This window comes from Triticum aestivum, chromosome 4A (genome assembly GCF_018294505.1).
Source record: "Triticum aestivum cultivar Chinese Spring chromosome 4A, IWGSC CS RefSeq v2.1, whole genome shotgun sequence".
NCBI classification, from domain to species: Eukaryota; Viridiplantae; Streptophyta; class Magnoliopsida; order Poales; family Poaceae; genus Triticum; species Triticum aestivum.
Window position 1 is genome coordinate 553,471,013 of NC_057803.1, and position 24,988 is coordinate 553,496,000.

The 24,988-nt window shown below is 48.4% G+C and overlaps 2 protein-coding genes across 2 annotated transcripts; both read left to right on the plus strand.

Moving 5' to 3' along the window:
- The first annotated feature begins 7,103 nt into the window (after positions 1-7,103).
- On the plus strand, positions 7,104-8,851 carry LOC123082290 (probable CCR4-associated factor 1 homolog 11). Its single transcript, XM_044504653.1, has one exon. It carries the CDS (start codon positions 7,166-7,168, stop codon positions 8,060-8,062), a length of 897 nt encoding a protein of 298 aa, XP_044360588.1. The 5' UTR covers positions 7,104-7,165; the 3' UTR covers positions 8,063-8,851.
- Positions 8,852-22,738: 13,887 nt separating this feature from the next.
- Positions 22,739-24,294, plus strand: LOC123082291 (probable CCR4-associated factor 1 homolog 11). Its single transcript, XM_044504654.1, has one exon. The coding sequence runs from the start codon at positions 22,802-22,804 to the stop codon at positions 23,696-23,698; it is 897 nt and encodes a 298-aa protein (XP_044360589.1). The 5' UTR covers positions 22,739-22,801; the 3' UTR covers positions 23,699-24,294.
- Positions 24,295-24,988: the final 694 nt, after the last annotated feature.

Sequence of the window (24,988 nt, forward strand, 5' to 3'; positions counted from 1 at the left end):
CAGAAGAAAATTTTGAATGAATAAGTGCAATAAAAGACAACATATTATGTTACATTTAAAAAATAATTCAAATGTAAAAAAGATAAGATCTATCAGAATGAAGAAGTGAAATAGAAGATAACATATTATCTTACATTTTGGAAATATTTCAAATATAAAGAAGAGAACAAATATTAGAATGAAGAAGTGAAATAAAACAGAACGTTTTATTTTACAAACTAAAAATATTTCAAATCTAATAAAGATAAAAAATATTAGAATGAAGAATTAAAATAAGACACACCTTTTTAGTTTATGTTTCGTAAATATTATCAATATAAAAAAGAGAACGAATAGATGAAATAAAACACAACAGAATTTGGCATAATTTTTTAATTTTAGTAAACACTGTTACAAATAATATAGAAGAAAAGAGATTTGATTTTAAATATTAAACATATAAATAAGAAAAGAAATTTTGAAGTTAAGAAGTGAAAAACAAAGAGAATATAAAACAGATTAGCGCGCGGGTAAGGCTGCCCTGGGCCAGCCCGCCCGAATTGGGCCCAAGGCAGAGCCGTGCAGGGCACATTGCAACGCACAACCGTTGGGTGGTGGGAGTTTAGTCCCACCTCGCCAAACAAGAGTTTAGTCCCCTCCCAAGCTCCTATCATATGCAGGCAGTACATTGCCTAACTCTCGTCCCCTCTGCCCTGTGGGGCCAACTAGCAGCAGAGATATTCTGCACCAGGAGCCTGCATCCTGGCCCATGAACGGCATGGTTCCTATTCGTATGCAGGTAGGTGGGCATTTTTTGGCATATTGCCATGTGTGTTGATTTTCAAATCACACACTAAATTATACACATGCTCACTTGCATTCAATACACATTTTCTTTTGCAAATATGACAAGTTAATGTTTTGACCATCAAGTCATCTAATAAATTTTACACATGCTCACTTACATGTAATACACATGGATATTAATGGGATTTCAAGTCATCTAATAAATTTTACACATGCTCACTTACATGTAATACACATGGATATTAATGGGATTTCAACAAAAGTGAGTATGTGGTGTATGAATTCTCCTCCCACATGCATGCCATGGTCATGGTAGGGTGTGCAAAAAGTTTGGGATCATTTGGTGGGGCCGGCAAGGAAAACCTTTTTCAAACTTGCCCTTCGGCAGACCCGAATGGTCCGGCTTGTACATGATGCATGTGGGGGCATGCATGATATGACCCCAACTTTTGGGAGCATGTGAGCATAGCCAGTGTGCCCCCCTAGGCAAGGTGTGCACGAATTCAGACACAAAACGCACGTTGTGTCACGCCGGGGCAGTCTTCTAGGTTTCCAAGGTTTTATATTTTTTTAATTTTTTATTAATGTATAATGCCATCTAGACTGACTGGTCAAAACATCGGTCTATACCTCAAGGGGACATTGTAAAATATTATTTTTTCAAATTTTCTTTCATAGCCATGTTTGGCACATGTGGGTCACCATGTACAAGAAAATTTGGGTCACAATTTTGAACTTTTACTTAATTTTTTATGCCCTGCCCAATGCCGGTTCGAAACATGCGGCTTCACGGAGCCACTATAAATTGTACAAAAGGAGATCTTTCATATTACAAATAATCAACTTGCATTTCATTAAAAACTCCTTTATATTACAAATAATCATTACATCTTTATTCAAATGTTGTTTTTTGCACACACACACACACCCTCTTTAACTACTTTTTATTATTATTTGATTAAATGATGGAATATGTGCTCAGTTATTGGAATATTTGATCATATGGTGGAGTATTTGCTATTTTTGCTTACTCAAATTATGGAAAGATGTCATATGTGACGATGAACAATTTCCACTTACTTCACTAAATAACATTAATTAACTTAACGCAAAGTTTTACATTTGGTTCGATTTGCTTATGGGCAGAGCATGTTGCACATGGCCACAACATGGGAATTTATTGCACCATGTCCACAGCATGTTCCGCATGGCCACAACATGGGAAGTGTTTGCAGCATGCATGATCAGTGAAGCAACACTGATGCGGCATGTCTGATCATTGCAGCAGGTAAATTCAAGAAAATCATACATCTAAGGAACCATAATGGCAAATTTAAGGGACACAAATATAGATAGCAATATATATTACTACCATAGATAGCAGCATCCACACATCACACTTGCTGATGCAGACACCTCCAAAGTTCAGACCACTAGCATATTAGATAAGTTTAGACCACACATCACAATACTACACTTAGATAAAGTTCATACTACATTACCACTAAAAGTTTCCACCATCAGACTACCACATAAAGTTCACCAAAAGAACTGAGGCTTCCTCCATCATACGACAACGAGGGTCTAGGGCAACTACATGTTAGGGTTTCTCAGGACCTTGTGGAGGGCAGAATGCTGAGCCCTGATCTTCTACTCATGACTGCTGATGGATGTAGCCCGTCAATGTTCCATCAAATACTCCAGCATCCCAGACCTGGGCTTGGGCATGCTGAAGTAGGGGCAGCGGTACTTGTCCATCCTCCAGTTGTAGTGAAGGAAATATGCCCTAGAGGCAATAATAAAGTTATTATTTATTTCCTTATATCATGATAAATGTTTATTATTCATGCTAGAATTGTATTAACCGGAAACATAATACCTGTGTGAATACATAGACAAACTAAACGTCACTAGTATGCCTCTACTTGACTAGCTCGTTAATCGAAGATGGTTATGTTTCCTAACCATAGACATGTGTTGTCATTTGATTAACGGGATCACATCATTAGGAGAATGATGTGATTGACATGACCCATTCCATTAGCTTAGCACCCGATCATTTAGTATGTTACTATTGATTTCTTCATGACTTATACATGTTCCTGTGACTATGAGATTATGCAACTCCCATTTGCCGGAGGAACACTTTGTGTGCTACCAAATGTCACAACGTAACTGGGTGATTATAAAGGTGCTCTACAGGTGTCTCCAAAGGTACATGTTGGGTTGGCGTATTTCGAGATTAGGATTTGTCACTCCGATTGTCGGAGAGGTATCTCTGGGCCCTCTCGGTAATGCACATCACTTAAGCCTTGCAAGCAATGCAACTAATGAGTTAGTTGCAAGATGATGTATTACGGAAACGAGTAAAGAGACTTGTCGATAACGAGATTGAACTAGGTATTGAGATACCGACGATCGAATCTCGGGCAAGTAACATACCCATGACAAAGGGAACAACGTATGTTGTTATGCGGTCTGACCGATAAAGATCTTCGTAGAATATGTAGGAGCCAATATGAGCATCCAGGTTCCGCTATTGGTTATTGACCGGAGACGTGTCTCGGTCATGTCTACATTCTTCTCGAACCCATAGGGTCCGCACGCTTAACGTTACGATGGCAGTTTCATTATGAGTTTATATATTTTGATGTACCGAAGGTTGTTCGGAGTCCCGGATATGATCACGGACATGATGAGGAGTCTCAAAATGGTCGAGACATAAAGATCGATATATTGGACGGCTATATTTGGACACCGGAAGTGTTTCGGGTGATTTCCGAGAAAACCGGAGTGCCGGAAGGGTTACCGGAACCCCCCGAGGAAGTATTGGGCCTTAGTGGGCCTGAGGGAAGAGAGAGGGCAGCAGCCCAGGAGGTGGCGCGCCTCCTCCCATGAGGAGTCTGAATTGGACTAGGGGAGGGGGGCGCGGCCCCTCTTTCACTCTCTCTCTCCCTCTCTTTCCTTCCTCCTTCTCTCTTCCTAGTTGCACTAGGAAAGGGGAGTCCTACTCCTACTAGGAGGAGGACTACCCCCTCCTTGGCGCGCCCCAAGGGCCGGCCGGCCTCCCCCTTGCTCCTTTATATATGGGGGCAGGGGGCACCTCTAGACACACAAGTTGATCTTTGTGATCGTTCTCTTAGCCATGTGCGGTGCCCCCTCCACCATAATCCTCGATAATATTGTTGCGGTGCTTATGCGAAGCCCTGCGACGGTAGAACATCAAGATCGTCACCACGCCGTCGTGCTGACGGAACTCTCCCTCGACACTTTGCTGGATCGGAGTCCGTGGATCGTCATCGAGCTGAACGTGTGCTAGAACTCGGAGGTGTCGTAGTTTCGGTGCTTGATCGGTCGGGTCGTGAAGACGCACGACTACATCAACCGTGTTGTGCTAATGCTTCTGCTTCCGGTCTACGAGGGTACGTAGACAACACTCTCCCCTCTCGTTGCTATGCATCACCACGATCTTGCGTGTGCGTAGGAAAATTTTGAAATTACTATGTTCCCCAACATGTGGTACATAGCAGATCCTTTGGCCCTGATCTTCACCACCTCCTTCTCTTCAAAGGACTCGACGTTCCCCTCGACCACATCATCTCCAGATTGATACTGCACACATTAATGACTGACATTAATACATTATGCATTCAAATACTATAAACATCTAACACTAACTCAATGCACAAATAACATTTCATCTAGGCCTTACCTCGTACGGCTCATCTTCATCACTGTCATAAGGGTAGTACCCAGTTGCGTCCCACTTCCTCTTGTTGCCAACAAGATCCTCCTTCTACTATATTGTCAACCAAGCAAGTCATTTACAAGGAATTGAATTGCAATTCAAATAATGTCATTACAAACAAGTTGATTTGGCATAATGATGGAAAGCTCCTAACTATATTGAAAAGGTGCACATGTTACACATGGTTTGTACATTTCAACAACTAATTCATAGACTATATATGAAGCTATATAGATACTAAACAATAGGGTTATGAACATACAAGTTCATTCATATGGACATACAAATTCAGATTTTGCTTTTGAACATGCATATGAAGGTATAAATGAATATCATTCCTTTCTTATTAACCAATGAAATAGCAGTTTTTGACAGACAATGCAAATATGACCTTTATATATAACTTCACAAACATGTCAGGTTTTCATTTCATTTGTAAATATTAATAAATATTTAGTTCAGAGCAGTTCTCAATGAGCACTCATATGTCAGAATAAGTGAAATGGTGAAGCCTAACTCCTACATCTAATTAAAATACCCTAACTCCAGCATCTAATTAAAAGCACTAACTCCTAGATCCACCGGAACATTGAATCACAAAGTTTACTTACATATATCATTGGATATAAATGAATCTAGTACAAATAACACTAACTCATACATCTAATTAAAATATCATAACTCTTACTTCTACTGCATCATTCAGACACGCCATTTAATTACATTTATCTTTGCCTATAAATGAATCCAATATAAAAGAAACCTAACTAAACATCTACTTAAGAAACACTAACTAAAACATCTACTACATCATTCAATCACAGAATCTATATAACTGTCTATAAATGAATAATACAAATAAACCTTAACTAATCGACTAATTTAAAAACCATAACTACTATATCTAGTGGATGATTCAATCATAGATCCTACATATAACTCGCTATAAATGAATCCAATACAAGAAAACCCTAACTAAACATCTAATTAAAAAACCCTAACTACTACATCTACTCGATGATTCAATCACAGATTCTATATATAACTGTCTATAAATGAATCCAATACAAATAAACCTTAACTAATCAACTAATTAAAAAATCATAACTACTACATCTACTGGATGTGATTCAATCACAAATTCTACTTATCATTGGCTCTAATTGAATCCAATACAAAAAAATCCCCAACTAAACATCTAATTAAAAACCCTAACTACTACATCTACTGGATGTGATTCAATCACACATTCTACATATCAGAGGCTATAAATGAATCCAATACAAAAAAACTCTAACTAAACATCTAATTAAGAAACCCTAACTACTACATCTACGGGATGTGATTCAATCACAGATACAACATATCAGTGGCTCTAATTGAATCCAATACAAAAAAAATCCACAACTTAACATCTCATTAAAAAACCCTGACTACTTGATCTACTGGATGATTCAATCACAGAATCCAAACTTAACCTTCACTATAAATCAATCAAGCATCTAAAAACCCTAACTATCAGAAGGGGATCCAGCAACTAGCAACAACAAAAAACCCTAACACCTAAATCTACTGCTTAACGGGGGTAACTAGCAACGGAGGGGACTGCTGGCCAGGATAACCTGCAGGTCCATGTGCTCGCCGCCGGCCTCCGCAGGTCCATAAGACGGGCCGCTTGACGCCGTCAGGCCAAGCTCCGGCACGGCTGAGTCCGCCACGGCAGAGTCCGCCACGGCCACCTTCTTCTCATCCAGATCTGCCGCCGCAGCGACCGATCCAGCGCGTGGGGATGCAGCACCTCCTGCACCCGCGCCACCGACGAGGGTCTGCACGACATCTGCCACGGTATCCGCACCCGTCTTCTGCAGATCTCCGTCCGCGACAGCGGCTTCGCCAGGGCCTTGCTCCATCCGAGCCAGAAGCAAGCAGGAGAAGAGAGGGAGGCGGCGGTGGTGACTGGTGAGCGAGCAGGTGGGGTGGCCGGTGAGGGAGACGGTGAGGTAGAGCAGAGAGGAGGGAGAGGGAGGCGATTTGGGGGAAATGGGGTGAGCAATGCGGCCGATGCCCGTTCCCCTCCTCCTATACTAGGGCCCTTTTTTTGGAAACTATTCACGCACACGTGCACGCGCATGACCGTGGGGAAACGCAACCGCCAGCGTATAATACACGTGCACGCCCGGCGTACAATAATACACGGGCCGGCGCGGGCTCATATCGGGCTCTACGACTGGTCTACGCGCGCTTTACACCCACCTGAAATGACCATCGTACCCCTCGTTACAAACCGCCATCGACGTATCTGAACCGTTCTTGTGTTTTTCCCACTGTGTTTTTCAGGACTGTTGTAACGAGTTCTGATGACCCACGCTGTAACTATTTACCTCCGTTCGGAGTTCTTATGACCCACTCCCTTCCAAAAAGAAAAAAAAAGAAAAAGAGTTCTACGGTACCACGCTGCTTAGCTTCTCTGAATTACAGCCGGTCCGTGTCCGACCACCGCAATATCCTTCCTCGTCCGACTACGACTATGACTACTTCCTCTCCTTCCTTATAATGCGAACACACCACCCGCCTAGCTAACACGAACGCAGAGCTACAAGCTTCTCCTGCTGATAAGAGGCATCGATCGGCATGAACCCGCCCACCGGTATGTTTCCGCCGCCGCCGCCGCCGCCTTTCCACCACACGTTCCCGATGCAGCCCCCGCCGTACTTCTACCATGCACCCATGTCGCCGGTATGGGCGTCGTGGGCAGTCCCTGTGCGCTCCGTGTGGGCATCCAACTTCAAGTACGAATCGGAGAACCTCCTCCACGTGGCCAGGAGAGCCCAATACGTCGCCGTCGACGTGCACTACCCGGGCGTCGTCCACCACCCCGGCAAGGACCACAACGCCCTCACCGTGGAGGAGCGCTACGCCCTCGTGAAGGCCAACGTCGACGGCCTGAAGCCGCTTCAAGTCGGCATCGCGCTCTACGACAGCGACGGCGGGTACCTCGCCGCCTGGGAGTTCAACCTCCGCGACTTCCGCCCCCATGCCGACCCGCACGACGAGAACTCCCTCGCGTACCTCGCCGGCCGCGGCCTCAACGTCAGCGCGCTCCGCGACCACGGCGTCAGCGCCGACATGCTAAGCAAGAAGCTGTTTGAATCCGGCCTGGTCGGCGCTCGGCGTGGGCGGTCGCGGAGTTGGATCACCTACGCCGGGGCCTACCATGTCGCATACCTGCTCAAGATTGTCACCGGCGGGGCCGCGCTGCCGCGAGACGTGGCCGGGTTCAACGCCGCCGTGCGGCGTTACCTCGGCGACCAGGTCTATGATGTGGCCAGGATGGCGGCCGACTGCCCGGCCATGCCGCGGGCGCTGGAGCACATCGTCACTCACCTCGGCCTCCATCCGCCGCTGGAGAGCCCTCACCTCGCAGCTGCCGCTGGCGTGCACGCGCTGCAGGTCTTCATGCGGCTGAAGTACGTAGAGCTCGGCGGCGACGTGCGAAAATACCGGGGTCTACTTAAAGGCCTGCACTAGCAGGTCGATCTCACACCAACAATGCTGAGCCGAGAATCCGAGGCTCGTGCAAGGAAGACTGATGCTGACTTGCGTCCATGGTAACCCGATCTGATCAAGTCCTTGAAGTCCGAAGTCTGAAGAATTCCGTTTCAAAAAAAAAAAAAAGACAAAAAAAATAGGAAGAATTCCTTCCCATCGAAGAGAGTACTAAACCAGCGACATTTAACATGGACCGAAGAGAGTACTACACTTTTTCCAGTAAAGTCCAAAAATTTCCGTTTCAATGGAGTTTCGTAGTTTTCCCAACAACAAAAAAGTTCAGGTAACAGGTAGCAAGGAAGTACAGAGAGTTCGGCGGTGACGTGGAGAGGCATCCACTACGTGGACACCAGCTATGCTGAGTCGATACTTTGAAGTTCGTGCAAGGAAGGCTGGCGCCGACTTGCATCCTTTGGTAGCTCTAATCAAGTTCTTGAAGTCTGAAGAATTAGTAGTACTGCACTTTTGAAGTTCAAGTATTAGACTTCGTTTTTTTCAGTATAGCTTCATAGTAATGTTGCCCATGTAATCGCAAAAAATATGTTAGAGTTACAGTATAAAGATATCCAATTCCTTTTTCTTTTTTTGCAACGCTACCTAGCAGCGTTCTATTGAAGAAATATCTTGTAGACTCTTTTGCTATCTTTTATACAAGAAAAGTTGTTATGCAATTTGCTCGTCGTACTCTCGAAAAAATAGTAATGTTGCCCAGGACCCAGGTAGCCGAATCAAGTTATAAATATATGCATCATATTCAAGACACGTCACGCTAGCTGCACCCTTCTACAGGAGAGAGGAAAATGAAATATCATTGCTAATTACTTCCTCGCTTCTCAATTAATCAACGTTCTGGTTATATTCTCAATTATCCGAAGCATGCTCGTGAGGAAGTAGGCAGCCGAGCTTCAAAACGAGAGAATTCATGGTGGCACTTGAAGCATCCGGGAAAATATCTAGTGTTATTACTAGCACTAGAATGCACCCATTTTAAAAATAAATCAAATTAAAATGTGTCAAAAAAATCTAATAGTATTTGTGGATGTCCACAAGGCGTGTATGTACAGCTCCTAAAATATTGGGCACTACTAGGCTCAGGCGCACTGTCCGAAATTTCGGTCGATGGCTGCGTGCGTAGCCATCCGATTTGGTCCGCGCGAACCGATAAACTGCATCTTCCACCTCCGTCCTCACCCCTTACCGCAGCATCAACAGCGCATCCTTCCCCTCGCCGGCCTGTAGCCTCACCTCCTTGGCTCCTCCCGTCGCCCCGCCCTGCTGACCCGGCGGCGTCACCCCGCGCGCTCGCAGCAGACCCGCCATACATCCTCGCACACCTTGCTCTCGAGCTCCCAGCACCGCTAGGCGCCAGTTTTGCAACAACGCCGCTCGATGCAGCTCCACCAGTGTCGGCTTGCAGCTCCCTTCACAAACGGCTTCCAGCTTGCCGTCAGAGGTGCCGCTGGGTGCAGCTCTTATCGTTGTTGGTTGCAGCTCGACGTCTGACGCCGCCGCTAGCATGCGGCTCCCATGGCTGCCTGTTACAGGTTTGCAGCTTTGTTTTGATCGGTTGTAGCAAAACCAGTCGTCGGTGGTAGCATCCCGACCATCGGTCCACTGGTCGTAGTAAAAAAAACCTTGCCGAGCCACCGTGCGCCGTTGCAGCTCCGCCATCGCAGCTCGTCGCACCACTGCACATGGTTGCAGCTTTTACGATGACAGGTTTGTCACGGCCCTCTTACTCAATTCAAGCAATCATGGCGGATTACAAGCAGATCTTGTTAGGGTTTGAGAGGGAGAAAGGGGATCGGGAGGTGAGAGGAGGAGGATACAGAGGAAAGAGTCAGGGAGGGGGTTCATCCTATTACACTTTCGTGCCCCTCTCCACTCCGCCGAGGCCTACTTAACGATCCGCTACAACTCCCAGGTCGAGGGGTCGAAAAGCTTGTTGGGCTTCCTTCTTCTCTTGGGCCGCTCGGTAGCGTTGGTGGGCTCTGGTGCAGTATCGGTCGTGACATCCCCCCTTTCTTCAGACGCGGCTTGACCCCAAGCCACAACTCCTGGGAACCTGCTCCGGAGCTCGAAGAAATCTTCCCACGACGCCAGCGCCTCTGGCTGAGATGACCACTTGACCAGCACTTGAGGGATCTTTGATTTGCCTTTTGTAATCAGGCGCCGAGCCAGCACCTTCTCAGGAAAATCTGGAGGGGAGTAAGGCAACGCAGGGTCTGGCAAGGAGGAAACCGACGTGGCTCCCGATTGCAGTGCCCCTCTGAGTAAAGACACGTGAAACACATGGTGAACACGGCTTCCCTCCGGTAGTTGTAGACGATACGCCACGTCCCCAATGCGCGCCGTCACCTGGAAAGGACCAAAAAACTTGAAAGACAGCTTATGGTTAGCCCTTGCCGCGGCCGAGGCCTGCACATAGGGCTGCAGCTTCACGAACACCCAGTCGCCCACTGAGAAGGATCTCTCTAATCTCTTTCGGTCTGCCTGATCCTTCATCCGCTGTCGTTACCTTTCTAGGTGCTGTTTTAACAAGGCTGTCATAATCTCCCTCTCTTGGTGCTAGCAGTTCAGATCAACCGAAGTTGCCATTGAGGCATTCACAATCCCGAAGTGGCGAGGAGGGTGACCATAGAGTACCTCGAAAGGGGATGCCTGCAGTGCGGAGTGAGGTGCTGTGTTGTACCAGAACTCAGCCAAGTGTAGCCATTGGAACCACCTGTGCGGGCAGGAGTGTACAAAACACTGCAGGAAAGTTTCCATGCACTGGTTCACTCTCTCCGTGGTGCCATCTGTCTGTGGGTGGTAAGCCGAGGACATGCGTAGCTCTGTCTTTGCTTGACGAAACAGCTCCTTCCACAGGATGCTTGTGAAGACCCGATCTCGGTCCGTGACCATGGCGTACGGCAGACCGTGCAGCTTGTACACATGAGTCATGAATGCGGTAGCCACCTGAAGAGCTGAGAAGGGATGTGCCAGAGGAATGAAATGGGCATACCTCGTCAACTTATCCACCACAACCATAATGCAGGAGTAGCCGCGAGAGAGAGGCAGTCCTTCCACGAAGTCGAGAGTGATGGTGTGGCAGGCATGGGGAGGAACAGGCAGCGGCTCCACTAGTCCCGGAGTACGGACCCTCTCAGTTTGTCCTTGTTTGCACGTGCTGCAGTTTGAAACCATGGTGACCACATCTTGTCTCATTCCTGGCCAACCGAACAGGTGTGGCAGACGTTCATAAGTTGCGTGGATGCCCGAATGCCCTCCAGTTGCACTAGAGTGGATGGCTTGTAAAATCTGTTGTTGCATGGTTGCATTCTGCCCCACCCAAACTCTGCCCTTGTACAAAATGACCCCGTCCTTCACTTCATAATCTGAATCGGGATCTCCAGCCTTACTTTGTTGCTGTAAGATAGCCTTGGCCCTGTCAACATTTTGGTATCCTTTTACCACTTCTTCCAGCCACACCGGGGTAGCAATCGTGATAGCTGAGACTTCCATATCTCTGCGGGATAGGGCGTCTGCCGCTGTGTTTTCAACCCCTTTTCGATACACCACTTTGTATTGTAAACCCATCAGCTTGGTGTAGGCACGCCTTTGCCACGGGGTAACCAGTCGTTGGTCGCTGATATGAGCCAAGGCGCTATGATCCATCCGGATGACAAACTCTGAACCTTGCAGGTACGATCGCCACTTTTCCACTGCCATGAGAATAGCCATGAACTCCTTTTCATAGGTTGACAAGCCACGGTTGCGCAGCCCCAAGGCTTTGCTGAGGAATGCCAACGGGTTCCCGTCCTGCATGAGCACTGCTCCCACCCCCTAGTCTGACGCGTCTGCTTCAATCTCGAAGGGTTTGTCGAACCGGGTTAAAGCCAGAACGGGGGCAGTGATAAGAGCTGTTTTCAGGTGTTGGAACGCTTCTTCAGCTTCCGGCGACCAAACAAACACTGCTCCCTTTTTCAACAGATTGGTCAGGGGACGACTGATGAGCCCAAAGTTCTAGACGAATCTCCGGTAATAGCCAGCCAAACCCAGAAAACCTCTGACTTGACGCACCCCCGTTGGCGTTGGCCACTCTTTAACTGCTGAGATGTTCTTTTCATCTGTCGCGACTCCCTGGGCACTGATGACATGCCCCAGATATGTTACTTGTGGTTGAGCAAAAGTGCATTTGGAGAGCTTAACCTTGAGTTGATGAGCTTCTAGTCTCTCGAACACTTGCTGAAGGAGGCTGACATGCTCAGTTAGCGTAGCACTGTGGACGAGGATATCGTCGATGAACACGAGTACTTAGTGCCATATCAGGCCAGCCAAGACATAGTTCATGCCCCCTTGAAACGTTCCGGGTGCCTCCGATAATCCGTAGGGCATCACCTTGAATTCGTAGTGCCCCAAGTGAGTCTTGAACGCAGTTTTGAACACATCTTCGGCTGCCAACCTGATTTGGTGATACCCGGCCCTCAAATCCAGGCTGGTGAACCATTTTGAGCCGGCCAATTCATCCAAAAGCTCCTCGATAACCGGCATCGGAAACCTATTCCTGGTGGTTATGGCGTTCAGTTGTCGGTAATCGACACAAAACCTCCATGACAGATCCTTTTTCTGAACCAGCAGGACAGGTGAAGCAAATGGACTGTAGCTTGGCTGTATAATGTTGAAATATGAGATGGGCCTAGAGCCCATATGACAATTTCAGATTTGATCTCTAAGGTCCCATGTAGGTGGCATGACAAGGTGGTGGGAAGTTTAGTCCCACCCCGGAAGTGGAAGGAGAGTTGGAGTGGTTTATAAGGGATTCTCCCCCCCCATGCTATTGGAGCTTCAGAAGAGATGAGGCCCTCGCGCACTCTTCCTCCGCTCGCCTCGCCACGCCACGCCTCGTCACGACGCGCCGCGGGTTGCGGGATTGAGCCGAGCTGAGCTCAATCCTATGCGCTTCTTTTTGCCGGTCAGGAACGGAGAGTCTTTGACAGGTAGGGCCACGATCTGAGACGTCGGATCATGGGCTACCGACTTGGACGTGGGTTCAGCCCACGTTTCTCTACGCGCAGCCGCATATATATATGTGGGACGCTGCCAACCCTAGCCGCCACGAAACAAATGCATCTCCGCCTCCACGCCCACGTCGTTCCTCTGCTGCTGCTGCTGCCGGCGACTCCGTCCCGTTCACCGCGTACACGGTTGACGGGAGAGTAGGCCTCCGAAAACCCGCTTCTCCGGATCCTGTACGGGAGAGGGGCGATTAGGTTTTTGGGTAGCGATTACGCGACTGCTCGCTTCTGTTCATCTATGTCTGCATCACCTTCGTCATCACCATGTCGACCGACGCCGACCGTGCCGCCGCTGAGAAGGCCGAGGCCGACAAGAAGGCCGCCGAGGATGCCGCGGCTGCTGCCACCGCCACCACCGCCGCGTGGCCGATTGGAGGGTATACATCATTTATCCTTCTTGTGTTTCTTTCTGTTGTAGCAGTACTAGCGATATGCGTAGATGTTTCTACTATATGCATAGTACATGCTCCGTTAGATCATAATCACTGTGTTATCAATGTTGTCCATGTCATGCTCATGATTTATTCATGGATTAATTTACTCGAAAAACTGCCTATTTTCTTATCAATCCAAAAACCTAATGTGTGTAGGAGTTTTTCGAATTCTGGTTTTGCTGCTACACTGAAATTGTCCCCGTTTACGGGGACGTACTTTAAGCGTTGGCAGACTAAAACCACCTTATGGCTCACGGCCATGAACGTGTTCTGGGTCGCCGGTGTGACTCCCACAGGAACGATCGCTCCTGAACAGGAGAAGGCGTTCAAGGAGGCCACTTTCGTGTTCCTCGGGGCAATTCTAAGCGTGATTGGAGATAAGCTGGTTGACGCATATTTGTATGTGCGGTCTGCCAAGGACTTGTGGGAGGCGCTCGAATCTAAGTTCGGGGCTGCCGATGCAGGGAGCGAGATGTATATTATAGAGCAGTTCCATGATTACAAGATGGTTGAAAACCGTCCTGTATTGGAGCAGGCTCATGAGATAATATGCATTGTTAAGGAGCTTGAGCTTCTTAAGTGCGAGTTGTCGGGCAAGTTTGTCGCGGGCTGCATAATCGCTAAGCTTCCCAATTCCTGGAGAAACTTTGCCACCACTCTGAAACATCAGAGACGTGAATTCTCTGTGGAGGATGTCATAGGCCATCTGAGTGTTGAGCAGAATTCAAGGGCAAAGGACTCGCACGGAAAAGGGGTAGAAGGAACTTCTGTGGCCAATATGGTGCATCAGAAGAACTCCAATTCCCACAAGCCCAAGGGAAAGAACGGTGTCCAATAGAGTGTCAACTTTAAGAAGAAGGGTAAGAAGACCTTCAAGAAGAATAAGAAGGATGAGGGATGCTTTACTTGTGGTTCGCTTGAACATTGGGCCAACAAGTGCCCAAACAAGTATAAGAAGCAAGGGCAGGACTCCAAGTCTGTCAATATGATTGTGAGCAACAATGAGAGTGGTACATCTGGGTACGGTAATTTTTTTGCTGTATTTTCAGTTCGGCCGTCCACCGATTGGTGGGTCGACACAGGTGCAGGTGTTCATGTGTGTGCTGACATTTCATTGTTTTCTTCTTACCAGGCCACAGGTCACGGGTCCGTACTGATGGGGAATGGCGCGAGTGCTTCTGTTCTTGGTGTTGGCACGGTCGATCTGAAGTTTACTTCGGGAAGGATCGTGCAGCTGAAGAACGTGCAGCATGTCCCCGCCATCAAGAAGAACCTCGTTAGTGGCTCCCATCTATGTAGAGAAGGGTTTAAGTTGGTATTCGAGTCTAATAAATTAGTTGTTACGAAATATGGACTATTTGTTGGAAAGGGTTATGAATGTGGAAGCATGTTCCGCCTTTCTCTTGCAGATCTATGTAATAAAGTCGTGAACGATATTCATTTGAGTGTTAATGAATCTGAAGTCTGGCATTCACGTCTTTGTCACATTAGTTTTGGTGTTATGACGCGGCTAGCAAAATCGAATTTAATCCCGAGTTTCACTTTAGCCAAAGGTTCTAAGTGACATTCGTGTGTGCAATCTAAGCAACCTCGCAAGCCTCACAAGGCAGCAGAGGAGAGACACTTGGCGCCACTGGAACTCATACATTCTGATCTTTGTGAGATGAATGGTGTGTTGACTAAAGGTGGAAAGAAATATTTCATGACTTTGATAGATGATTCCACTAGATATTGCTATGTGTATCTGTTAAATACTAAAGATGAGGCTCTACACTACTTCAAAATCTATAAGGCAGAAGTTGAGAATCAACTTGAAAAGAAAATTAAACGAGTCCGGTCAGATCATGGTGGAGAGTACTTCTCGAAAGAGTTTGATGCCTTTTGTGCGGAACACAGCATTATTCATGAGAGGACGCCTCCCTACTCACCCCAGTCAAACGGGGTTGCCGAGCGGAAAAACCGTACTCTAACTGATTTGGTTAACGCCATGTTAGATACGTCGGGTTTATCCAAGGCATGGTGAGGGGAGGCTATAATGACATCCTGTCATGTCCTGAATAAAGTTCCGACAAATGATAATGAGATCACTCCTTACGAGAAGTGGACCAAGAGAAGGACAACACTCTCGTACTTACGTACCTGGGGATGCTTGGCGAAAGGTAATGTGTCGATCCCCAAAAAGCGTAAGCTTGGACCAAAGACTGTGGACTGTGTTAATTTGGGCTACGCTATGAATAGTGTTGGCTATAGATTTCTAGTAGTGAAATCTGAGGTACCTGACATGAAGGTCGGTACAATTATGGAGTCTAAAGATGCTACATTCTTTGAGGACATTTTCCCCATGAGAGATGTACAGATCACTTCTAGACAGGAATCTGAGGAGACTCCTGAACCTGCCATTCCGATGGAATATTATAATCAAACACATGATGAAAATCCTGAGGAGGACAATGAGGAATCCCTTGGTAGAGGCAAGAGACAAAGGACTGTAAAGACCTTTGGTGATGATTTCTTCATATACCTCGTGGAGGATAATCCCACTTCTATTTCAGAAGTGTATGCATCTCCAGAAGCTGACTACTGGAAGGATGCGGTCCGTAGCGAGATGGATTCCATCATGGCTAACGGGACTTGGGAGCTTACTGAACGTCCTTATGGTTGCAAACCATTGGGATGCAAGTGGGTGTTCAAGAAGAAGCTTAGGCCCGATGGTACGATAGAAAAGTACAAGGCTAGGCTTGTGTCCAAGGGCTACGCCCAGAAAGAAGAAGATTTCTTCGACACCTATTCACCTGTGGCCAGACTGACCACCATTTGAGTATTACTCTCGTTGACGGCCTCACATGGTCTTCTCATTCATCAGATGGATGTTAAGACGGCTTTCCTGAATGGAGAGCTAAAGGAGGAAATCTATATGCAACAGCCTGATGGCTTTGTGATGGATGGTCAGGAAGGAAAGGTGTGTAAGTTGGTGAAATCTTTGTATGGCCTGAGACAAGCGCCTAAGCAATGGCATGACAAGTTTAATGAAACGTTGACATCTGTTGGCTTTGTTGTTAATGAGGCCGACAAATGTGTATACTATCGCTATGGTGGGGGCGAAGGAGTTATACTGTGTTTGTATGTTGATGACATACTAATATTTGGGACTAATCTCAAGTTGATCAAGGAGGTTAAGTCTTTCCTATCTCAGAACTTTGAGATGAAGGACCTTGGAGTGGCTGATGTTATCTTGAACATCAAGTTATTGAGAGATGATGAAGGTGGGATTACACTTCTGCAATCCCATTATGTTGAGAAGGTGTTGAGTCGTTTTGGATATTCGGACTGCAAACCATCTCAAACACCATATGATCCTAGTGTGCTGATTCGAAAGTCTAAAGGCACAGCTATAGATCAATTGAGATACTCTCATATTGTTGGTTCACTCCAGTATCTAGCGAGCGCAACGAGGCTTGACATCACATTTGCTATTAGCAAACTGAGCCAGTTTGTTTCCAAACCGGGTGATGTACATTGACGTGCTCTTGAGAGAGTTATGCGCTATCTGAAAGGTACTATGAACTATGGACTTCACTATACCGGATACCCGTCGGTACTTGAAGGGTATAGTGATGCGAATTGGATCTCTGATGCTGATGAGATGAAGGCCACAACTGGGTATATGTTTACTCTTGGAGGTGGTGTTGTTTCCTGGAAGTCTTGCAAGCAAACGATCTTAACAAGATCGACAATGGAAGCAGAATTAACAGCATTAGACACATCGGGTGGCAAAGCAGAATGGCTTCGAGATTTGTTGATGGACTTGCCAGTGGTTGATAAGCCGATTCCGGCCGTCCTTATGAACTGTGAAAATCAAACAGTTATTGTCAAGGTGAAGAGTACAAAGGACGACATGAAGTCCAACAAACACATAAGAATGAGATTGAAAGCTGTCAGAAAATTGAGGAACTCCGGAGTGATAGCATTGGATTATATTCAAACGGCTAAGGATCTGGCAGATCCCTTTACTAAAGGTCTATCACGTGTTGTGATAGACAGCGCATCAAGGGAGATGGGTATGAGACCCACATGAGTTGCCTTGGTAGTAACCCAACCTATGTGATCGGAGATCCCGTGAAGTAGGACCTGAGAAAACAAGACAGTGGTGAACTGAGGAGAGTAACTTTAATTACCCACTCTGTTGGAGATGCAATACTCTCGGAAACTGTATGGAAGGATGACTACTATCTTAATGTGTTCCAAGGCTTATATGCATAAGCAAGATGCTATCCTACAGAGCGATCTTTGGAGAAACACACCTATATGAGTCTGACTGCTAGTCACAGTCTATGAGATTGGGGTGATCTCTAGCAAGCTCATGAACAGGCCAGGAGTGTGACTAATATGCTCCACCCGAGGGGTCGGCCTTCGGCAGCCTCGTATCAGTGAGACTTGTGGTGAAACTTCTTGACGCCAAACTGACAATTCAAGGCATAGTCCATTGTTCAGTTGTGAAGGAGTGCAACTACTTGGTCTAGGTGGAGCTCAACCTTAATCGGTCTTCACTAAGATGCTGGTATATCAAAACAGCGTTTGGAACAAAGGACAAAGTGGGCCCCTGAGATCTGGTGGGGGATTGTTAAAATATGAGATGGGCCTGGAGCCCATATGACAATTTCAGATTTGATCTCTAAGGGGCCATGTAGGTGGCATGACAAGGTGGTGGGAAGTTTAGTTCCACCCCGGAAGTGGAAGGAGAGTTGGAGTGGTTTATAAGGGATTCTCTCCCCCATGCTATTGGAGCTTGAGAAGAGATGAGGCCCTCACGCACCCCTCCTCCTCCGCTCGCCACGCCTCGTCACGACGCACCGCGGGTTGCGGGATTGAGCCGAGCCGAGCTCACTCCTATGCGCTTCTTTTTGCCGGTCAGGAACGGAGAGTCTTTGACAGGTAGGGCCATGATCTGAGACGTCGGATCATGGGCTACCGACTTGGACGTGGGTTCAGCCCACGTTTCTCCACGCGCGGCCGCATATATATATGTGGGACGCTGCCAACCCTAGCCGCCACGAAACAGAATGCATCTCCGCCTCCACGCCCACGTCGTTCCTCTGCTGCTGCTGCCGCCGGCGACTCCGTCCCGTTCACCGCGTACACGGTTGACGGGAGAGCAGGCCTCCAAAACCCCGCTTCTCCGGATCCTGTACGGGAGAGGGGCGATTAGGTTTTTGGGTAGTGATTACGCGACTGCTCGCTTCTGTTCATCTACGTCCGCATCACCTTCGTCATCACCATGTTGACCGACGCCGACCGTGCCGCCGCTGAGAAGGCCGAGGCCGACAAGAAGGATGCCACGGCTGCTGCCACCACCACCACTGCCACATGGCCGATTGGAGGGTATACATCGTTCATCCTTCTCATGTTTCTTTCTGTTGTAGCAGTACTAGCGATATGCGTAGATGTTTCTACTATATGCGTAGTACATGCTCTGTTAGATCGTAATCAGTGTGTTATCAATGTTGTCCATGTCATGCTCATGATTTATTCATGGATTAATTTACTCAAAAAACTGCCTATTTTCTTATCATATAATGCCTTGTTGCAACATCTCCTTTATCTCTCTCTCTATCTCGTCTTTCTGGAAAGGATTGTATCGATAAGATTTGATGTTGACTAGTTGAGCTCCCGGTATTAATGGAATCTTGTGGTCAAAGGGTCTGGATGGGGGCAATCCTTTGGGTGCTTCGAATAGGGCCTAGAATTTGCCAATCAACTCGGCCACCGGTGATGGTAGACCTTTTCCTGCCTGCCCCTTCGCCCCTTCCTCCACGGCCTGTAGCTGAACCATTTGGTGAATGCCATTGCATGCCACCAGGAAGTGAAGTTGATCCAACGACACGGGATGGAACTCCTCAGTCTGGGGCTGGATTCCGCACAGGGTGATTTTCTTCCCATGATGTACGAACGACATCAGTTTGCGCCCCCAATGCACATCCATCGGGCTGTGTTGCTCAAGCCAATCCATGCCAACAATCATATCATAGCAGCCCAGCGGCAACACTTTGAGATCAGAACAGAACTTGTGTCCCTGAACAGTCCATTTGCACTGATTGATGGCCTTGTCACAGATCAATTGCCCTCCGTCTGTGATCTTGACCTTCAGAGAGCTTGTGGTGCTGCACACCCCTTGCAACCGGCTAGCCAGATCAGTGCTAATGAAACTGTGTGAGCTCCCTGGGTCAATAAGCATCAACACTTGTTGTTGCTGAATCTTTCCTTGTAGTTTGATTGTTTGTGGGGCTACTGTACCTTGCATAGCAGCCCTTGAGATGGTGTGGCACTCACTGTCAGAGTTAGATTGTTCTTCGTTGGTTGATATGCCTGGAAAACCCAACACCTTGAACATCTCTTGAATTACGTGGAGTTGAACTGCTGTTGCACATTTGTGCTCTCTGCCCCATTTCTCTCTGCACAGATAGCACAGCCCCTTGGCCCGGTGATAGGCCTTGAGTGTGGAGAGGCGATCGTCGACCATGTTGCTGCTTCGGGCGCTGTCCATACTTGCCCCCCAACGGTCGTCCGCGACTGTTGCAGCCGCTGGTGGTGGTCGCCCCGGTGGTGCCGGAAGTGGCATGGCGCGCTGGAGGTGCGAGCAGCTGCTCTGCCCAGCCCCTGCCCCCCCTTCCGAGCACCGAGGCTCGCGTCGCTTGGAAATCTCCAACGCCTCTTCTTGTAAGAAAGTAAGAGAAATAGCAGCATCGAGATCCTTTGGGTTATGCACCAAAATAACCATGCGAATTTCGTCCGTAAGACTATCGACATAACGAGACGGGAACAGAGCGTGATCCCAGGTAGTGCTGTGAGCAAGCAAGGAATGCATAATTTCGGTGAACCTAGCAGTGTAATCTGACACCGAGTCAGTCTGGCGCAGATGAAAGAGCTGACGCAATAGGCCATTGAGCTTGTTCCTCTCGAACTGCTCACAGACCACGGCACAAAATTTCTCCCGTTCCATATGACGCAAGTCGAACCCATTGTTCTCCAACCAGACCATCGCTGCCCCCGTGAAGTGCATGGCTGCGGTATCTACCCAAAATTCTGGATCTAGATGAAACACCCTGAAATACGACTCGCAGTTCCTCTTCCAACTGCGTGGCCGCTCCCCCCAAAATGGGGGAAAATCCATCTTAGGTCTGGGCATGATAGATGAACGATGCTGGAACAGGCTGCCCGATCGGGACGACCGATGCACAGGTGAACGCCCCAAAGGCCTCGATCGACTCTCAGTCTAATGCGGGATCTCCATAGGACGGGAACAAGGGCCTGGAAACGTACTCGTGACCGGAGGCGGGACTAAGGTGGTGACCACCCCAGAACCAACGCCCCGGTGAAGTAGATCGACGCGGTGGCCATCGGGCCCGTGAGAGTTGCTGCTGCTGCCGTTGAGGTACGGCACGCCGCTTGGACTTGGGAGGATCGGAGGTAGGTCTGACGGCTTGAGGGCGAGGATGGGGTTGCACACAATGGTGTCGATCTCTTGGCGCACACCCCCGAGCTCTTGCCGCAGTTCGGTGACGGACTGCTCCAGCTGCGGCCTCCATTCCGCCAAATCCACCACCACCGGGTGGATCTCGGCGAAGATGGCGTTGGATGCCGCCACCGCATTCATGATCGACTCGTTCTGCTCTTGGATCGTCTTCAGTGCCGCCGACAACTCCTCCACCCTCTGCTCCATCTCTCTTGCTTGCCTCTGCTGTCGGGTGGTGTAGGTGGGTTTCTGTAGGTAATCTGGAAGCTCTTATACCATATGTCACGGCCCTCTTACTCAATTCAAGCAATCATGGCGGATTAGAAGCGGATCTTGTTAGGGTTTGAGCGGGGGAAAGGGGATCGGGAGGTGAGAGGAGGAGGAAATAGAGGAAAGAGTCGGGGAGGGGGTTCAGCCTATTACACTTTCATGCCCCTCTCCACTCCACCGAGGCCTACTTAACGATCCGCTACAGCTTCCAGGTCGAGGGGTCAAAAAGCTTGTTGGGCTTCCTTCTTCTCTTGGGCCGCTCGGTAGCGCTGGTGGGCACTGGTGCAGTATCGGTCGTGACAAGGTTCCAGCAAAATTTGTCGTCTGTCATGCCATGCTGCTCCGAGATTGCAGCTCGGCCGATGGTCGTTTCCAGCAATTTTTGTGGCCGGTTACAGCTCCGACGACAACAGGTTCAAGCGTGTCGGCGCCGGGTTTGCAATTCTGTTGATTCTAGTTCCAGCAATTCTAGTGGCAGGTTCCAGCATTTTCGACCGCCGTTTGCAGCTCTGCCGCGGCCGGTTGTAGCTCCGGCGATGGCCGGTTCCAACATGGCTGGTGCCCCAGTTGTAGCTCTTTCGACGGCTGGTTCCAGCATTTCTGATGCATGGTTGCAGCTCCATCGGTGGTCGGTTCCGGCCAAAAAATGTCGGCCCCCATCGCAGGGTCGAGCGTGTCATCTCCAGCGCCGGCGTCCGACCTTCGGCGACATCCCTCGTCGTCTTCAAAACGAAAGAGAAAGAAGAGTTCCTTTGCGTGGAAAAAGAAGAAGTGCCTGCGGGTGTTCAGAGCAAAGGGATAAGGGAGACACGTGTCGCATTTCTGGTGGTTGCTTCATCACATGGGCCAACGTGCGCGAGGCTGCCGGCTGAAGACTCGCTCGTTGTGCCGGTTTTAAACGTTTTCCTAAAATATTGAAGTCAAAATTCAAAATCCATAAAGAGAAACGGAAAGACAAATCCGGCATGGTATTGGTTAGTGTCTGAGTTTTTATTTTTGTCCTTTCTGTATTTCAAATGTTGGATTTATCGTTTTTGTATCTCTTTCTGTATTTCGAATTTTGATCTGAACTTTTTATAGGTTGTAGACATGTCTTGTAAACATCCACACAAAAAATCAGATCTTTTTGACACACTTAGATTTTAGTTTTATTTTTATTTTCAAAGTCGGAGCATGTTAGTGTTGCATCACCTGATACTTCCCCACGCTGCGAGTTCTTATGACCCACTTCCCCGCCAAAAAAAATAAAGAGTTCGTATGACCCACGCTGCTTAGCTTCTCTGAATTACAGCCGGTCCGTGTCCGACCACCGCAATATCCTTCCTCGCCCGACTACGACTACGACTCCACTCCCTCTCCTTCATTATAATGCGAAACACACCACCCGCCTAGCTAACACGAACGCAGAGCTACAAGCTTCTCCTGCTGATCAGAGGCATCGATCGGCATGAACCCGCCCACCGGTATGTTTCCGCCGCCGCCACCGCCACCTTTCCACCACACGTTCCCGATGCAGCCCCCGCCGTACTTCTACCATGCACCCATGTCGCCGGTATGGGCGTCGTGGGCAGTCCCTGTGCGCTCCGTGTGGGCTTCCAACTTCAAGCATGAATCGGCCAACCTCTGCCACGTCGCCAGGAGAGCCCAGTACGTCGCCGTCGACGTGCACTACCCGGGCGCCGTCCACCACCCCAGCCAGGACCACAACGCCCTCACCGTGGAGGAGCGCTACGCCCTCGTGAAGGCCAACGTCGACGGCCTGAAGCCGCTCCAAGTCGGCATCGCGCTCTACGACAGCGACGGCGGGTACCTCGCCGCCTGGGAGTTCAACCTCCGCGACTTCCGCCCCCATGCCGACCCGCACGACGAGAACTCCCTCGCGTACCTCGCCGGCCGCGGCCTCAACGTCGGCGCGCTCCGCGACCACGGCGTCAGCGCCGACATGCTAAGCAAGAAGCTGTTTGAATCCGGCCTGGTCGGCGCTCGGCGTGGGCGGTCGCGGAGTTGGATCACCTACGCCGGGGCCTACCATGTCGCATACCTGCTCAAGATTGTCACCGGCGGGGCCGCGCTGCCGCGAGACGTGGCCGGGTTCAACGCCGCCGTGCGGCGTTACCTCGGCGACCAGGTCTATGATGTGGCCAGGATGGCGGCCGACTGCCCAGCCATGCCGCGGGCGCTGGAGCACATCGTCACTCACCTCGGCCTCCATCCGCCGCTGGGGAGCCCTCACCTCGCAGCTGCCGCCGGCGTGCACGCGCTACAGGTCTTCATGCGGCTGAAGTACGTAGAGCTCGGCGGCGACGTGCGGAAATACCGGGGTCTTCTTAAAGGCCTGCACTAGCTAGGTCGATCTCACACCAACAATGCTGAGCCGAGAATTCGAAGCTCGTGCAAGGAAGACCGATCTTTGCGTCCATGGTAACTTGAAGAGAGTACTAAACCAGCGGCACTTAACATGGATCGAAGAGAGTACTACAGTTTTACAGGTCTCTTAGTATTATAGTACTAGTTTTTTTTTAAAGTTCAAGCACTAGATTTCAGTAAAGTCTGAAAATTTTCGTTTCAGTGAAGCTTCATAGTTTTCTCAACAACAAAAAAGTTCAGGTAACAGGTAGCAAGGAAGTACAGAGAGTTCGGCGGTGACGTGGAGAGGCATCCACTTCGTGGATCTGACACCAACTAGTCGATACTTTGAAGTTCGTGCAAGGAAGGCTGGCGCCGACTTGCATCCTTTGGTAGCTCTGATCAAGTTCTTGAAGTCTGAAGAATTAGTAGTACTACACTTTTGAAGTTCTAAGTATTAGTTTTTTTTTTCTCAATATAGCTTCATAGTAATGTTGCCCATGTAATCGCAAAAAATATGTTAAAGTTATATAGTATAAAGATATCCAGTTCCTTTTTCTTTTTTTGCAACACTACCTAGCAGCGTTCTATTGAAGAAATATCTTGTAGACTCTTTTGCTATCTTCTATACAAGAAAAACTGTTATGCAATTTTCTCGTCGTATTTTTTAAAAAATAGTACTGTTGCCCAGGTAGCCGAATCAAGTTACTAATATATGCATCATACTTTTCCAAGATACGTCACGCTAGCTGCACCCTTCTACTGTTCTACATGAGAGAGGAAAATGAAACATCATTGCTAATTACTTCCTCGTTTCTCAATTAATCAACGTTTTGGTTATATTCTCAATTAACCGAGGCATGCGCACAAGATCCGACCGGCTGGCGGCGCTTGATTTCGCGGACGGCTGGCAGCGCTTGATCCGAGCGGCCGACAACGCTAGATTTTGGGGACCGCCGGTGGCGCTTGATTTCGGGGATGGCGGGCGATGTTTGATGCGAGTGGCCGTGGCGCTTGATTTTTCAGGGATGGCCGTCGCTGTCAGTGTCAAAACCGACGGATCTCGGGTAGAGGGTTCTGAACTGTGCGTTTAAGGTTGATGGTAACAGGAGACAGGGGACACGATGTTTTACCCAGGTTCGGGCCCTCTTGATGGAGGTAATACCCTACGTCCTGCTTGGTTTATATTGATGAATACGAGTATTACAAGAGTTGATCTACCACGAGATCGTAATGGCTAAACCCTAGAAGTCTAGCATGTATGACTAAAATATTGAGTATCCCCTAT

Bases quoted from the DNA above. Each gene is read 5' to 3' on its own strand.
- LOC123082290 (XM_044504653.1), top strand. From the start codon at position 7,166: ATGAACCCGCCCACCGGTATGTTTCCGCCGCCGCCGCCGCCGCCTTTC.
- LOC123082291 (XM_044504654.1), top strand. From the start codon at position 22,802: ATGAACCCGCCCACCGGTATGTTTCCGCCGCCGCCACCGCCACCTTTC.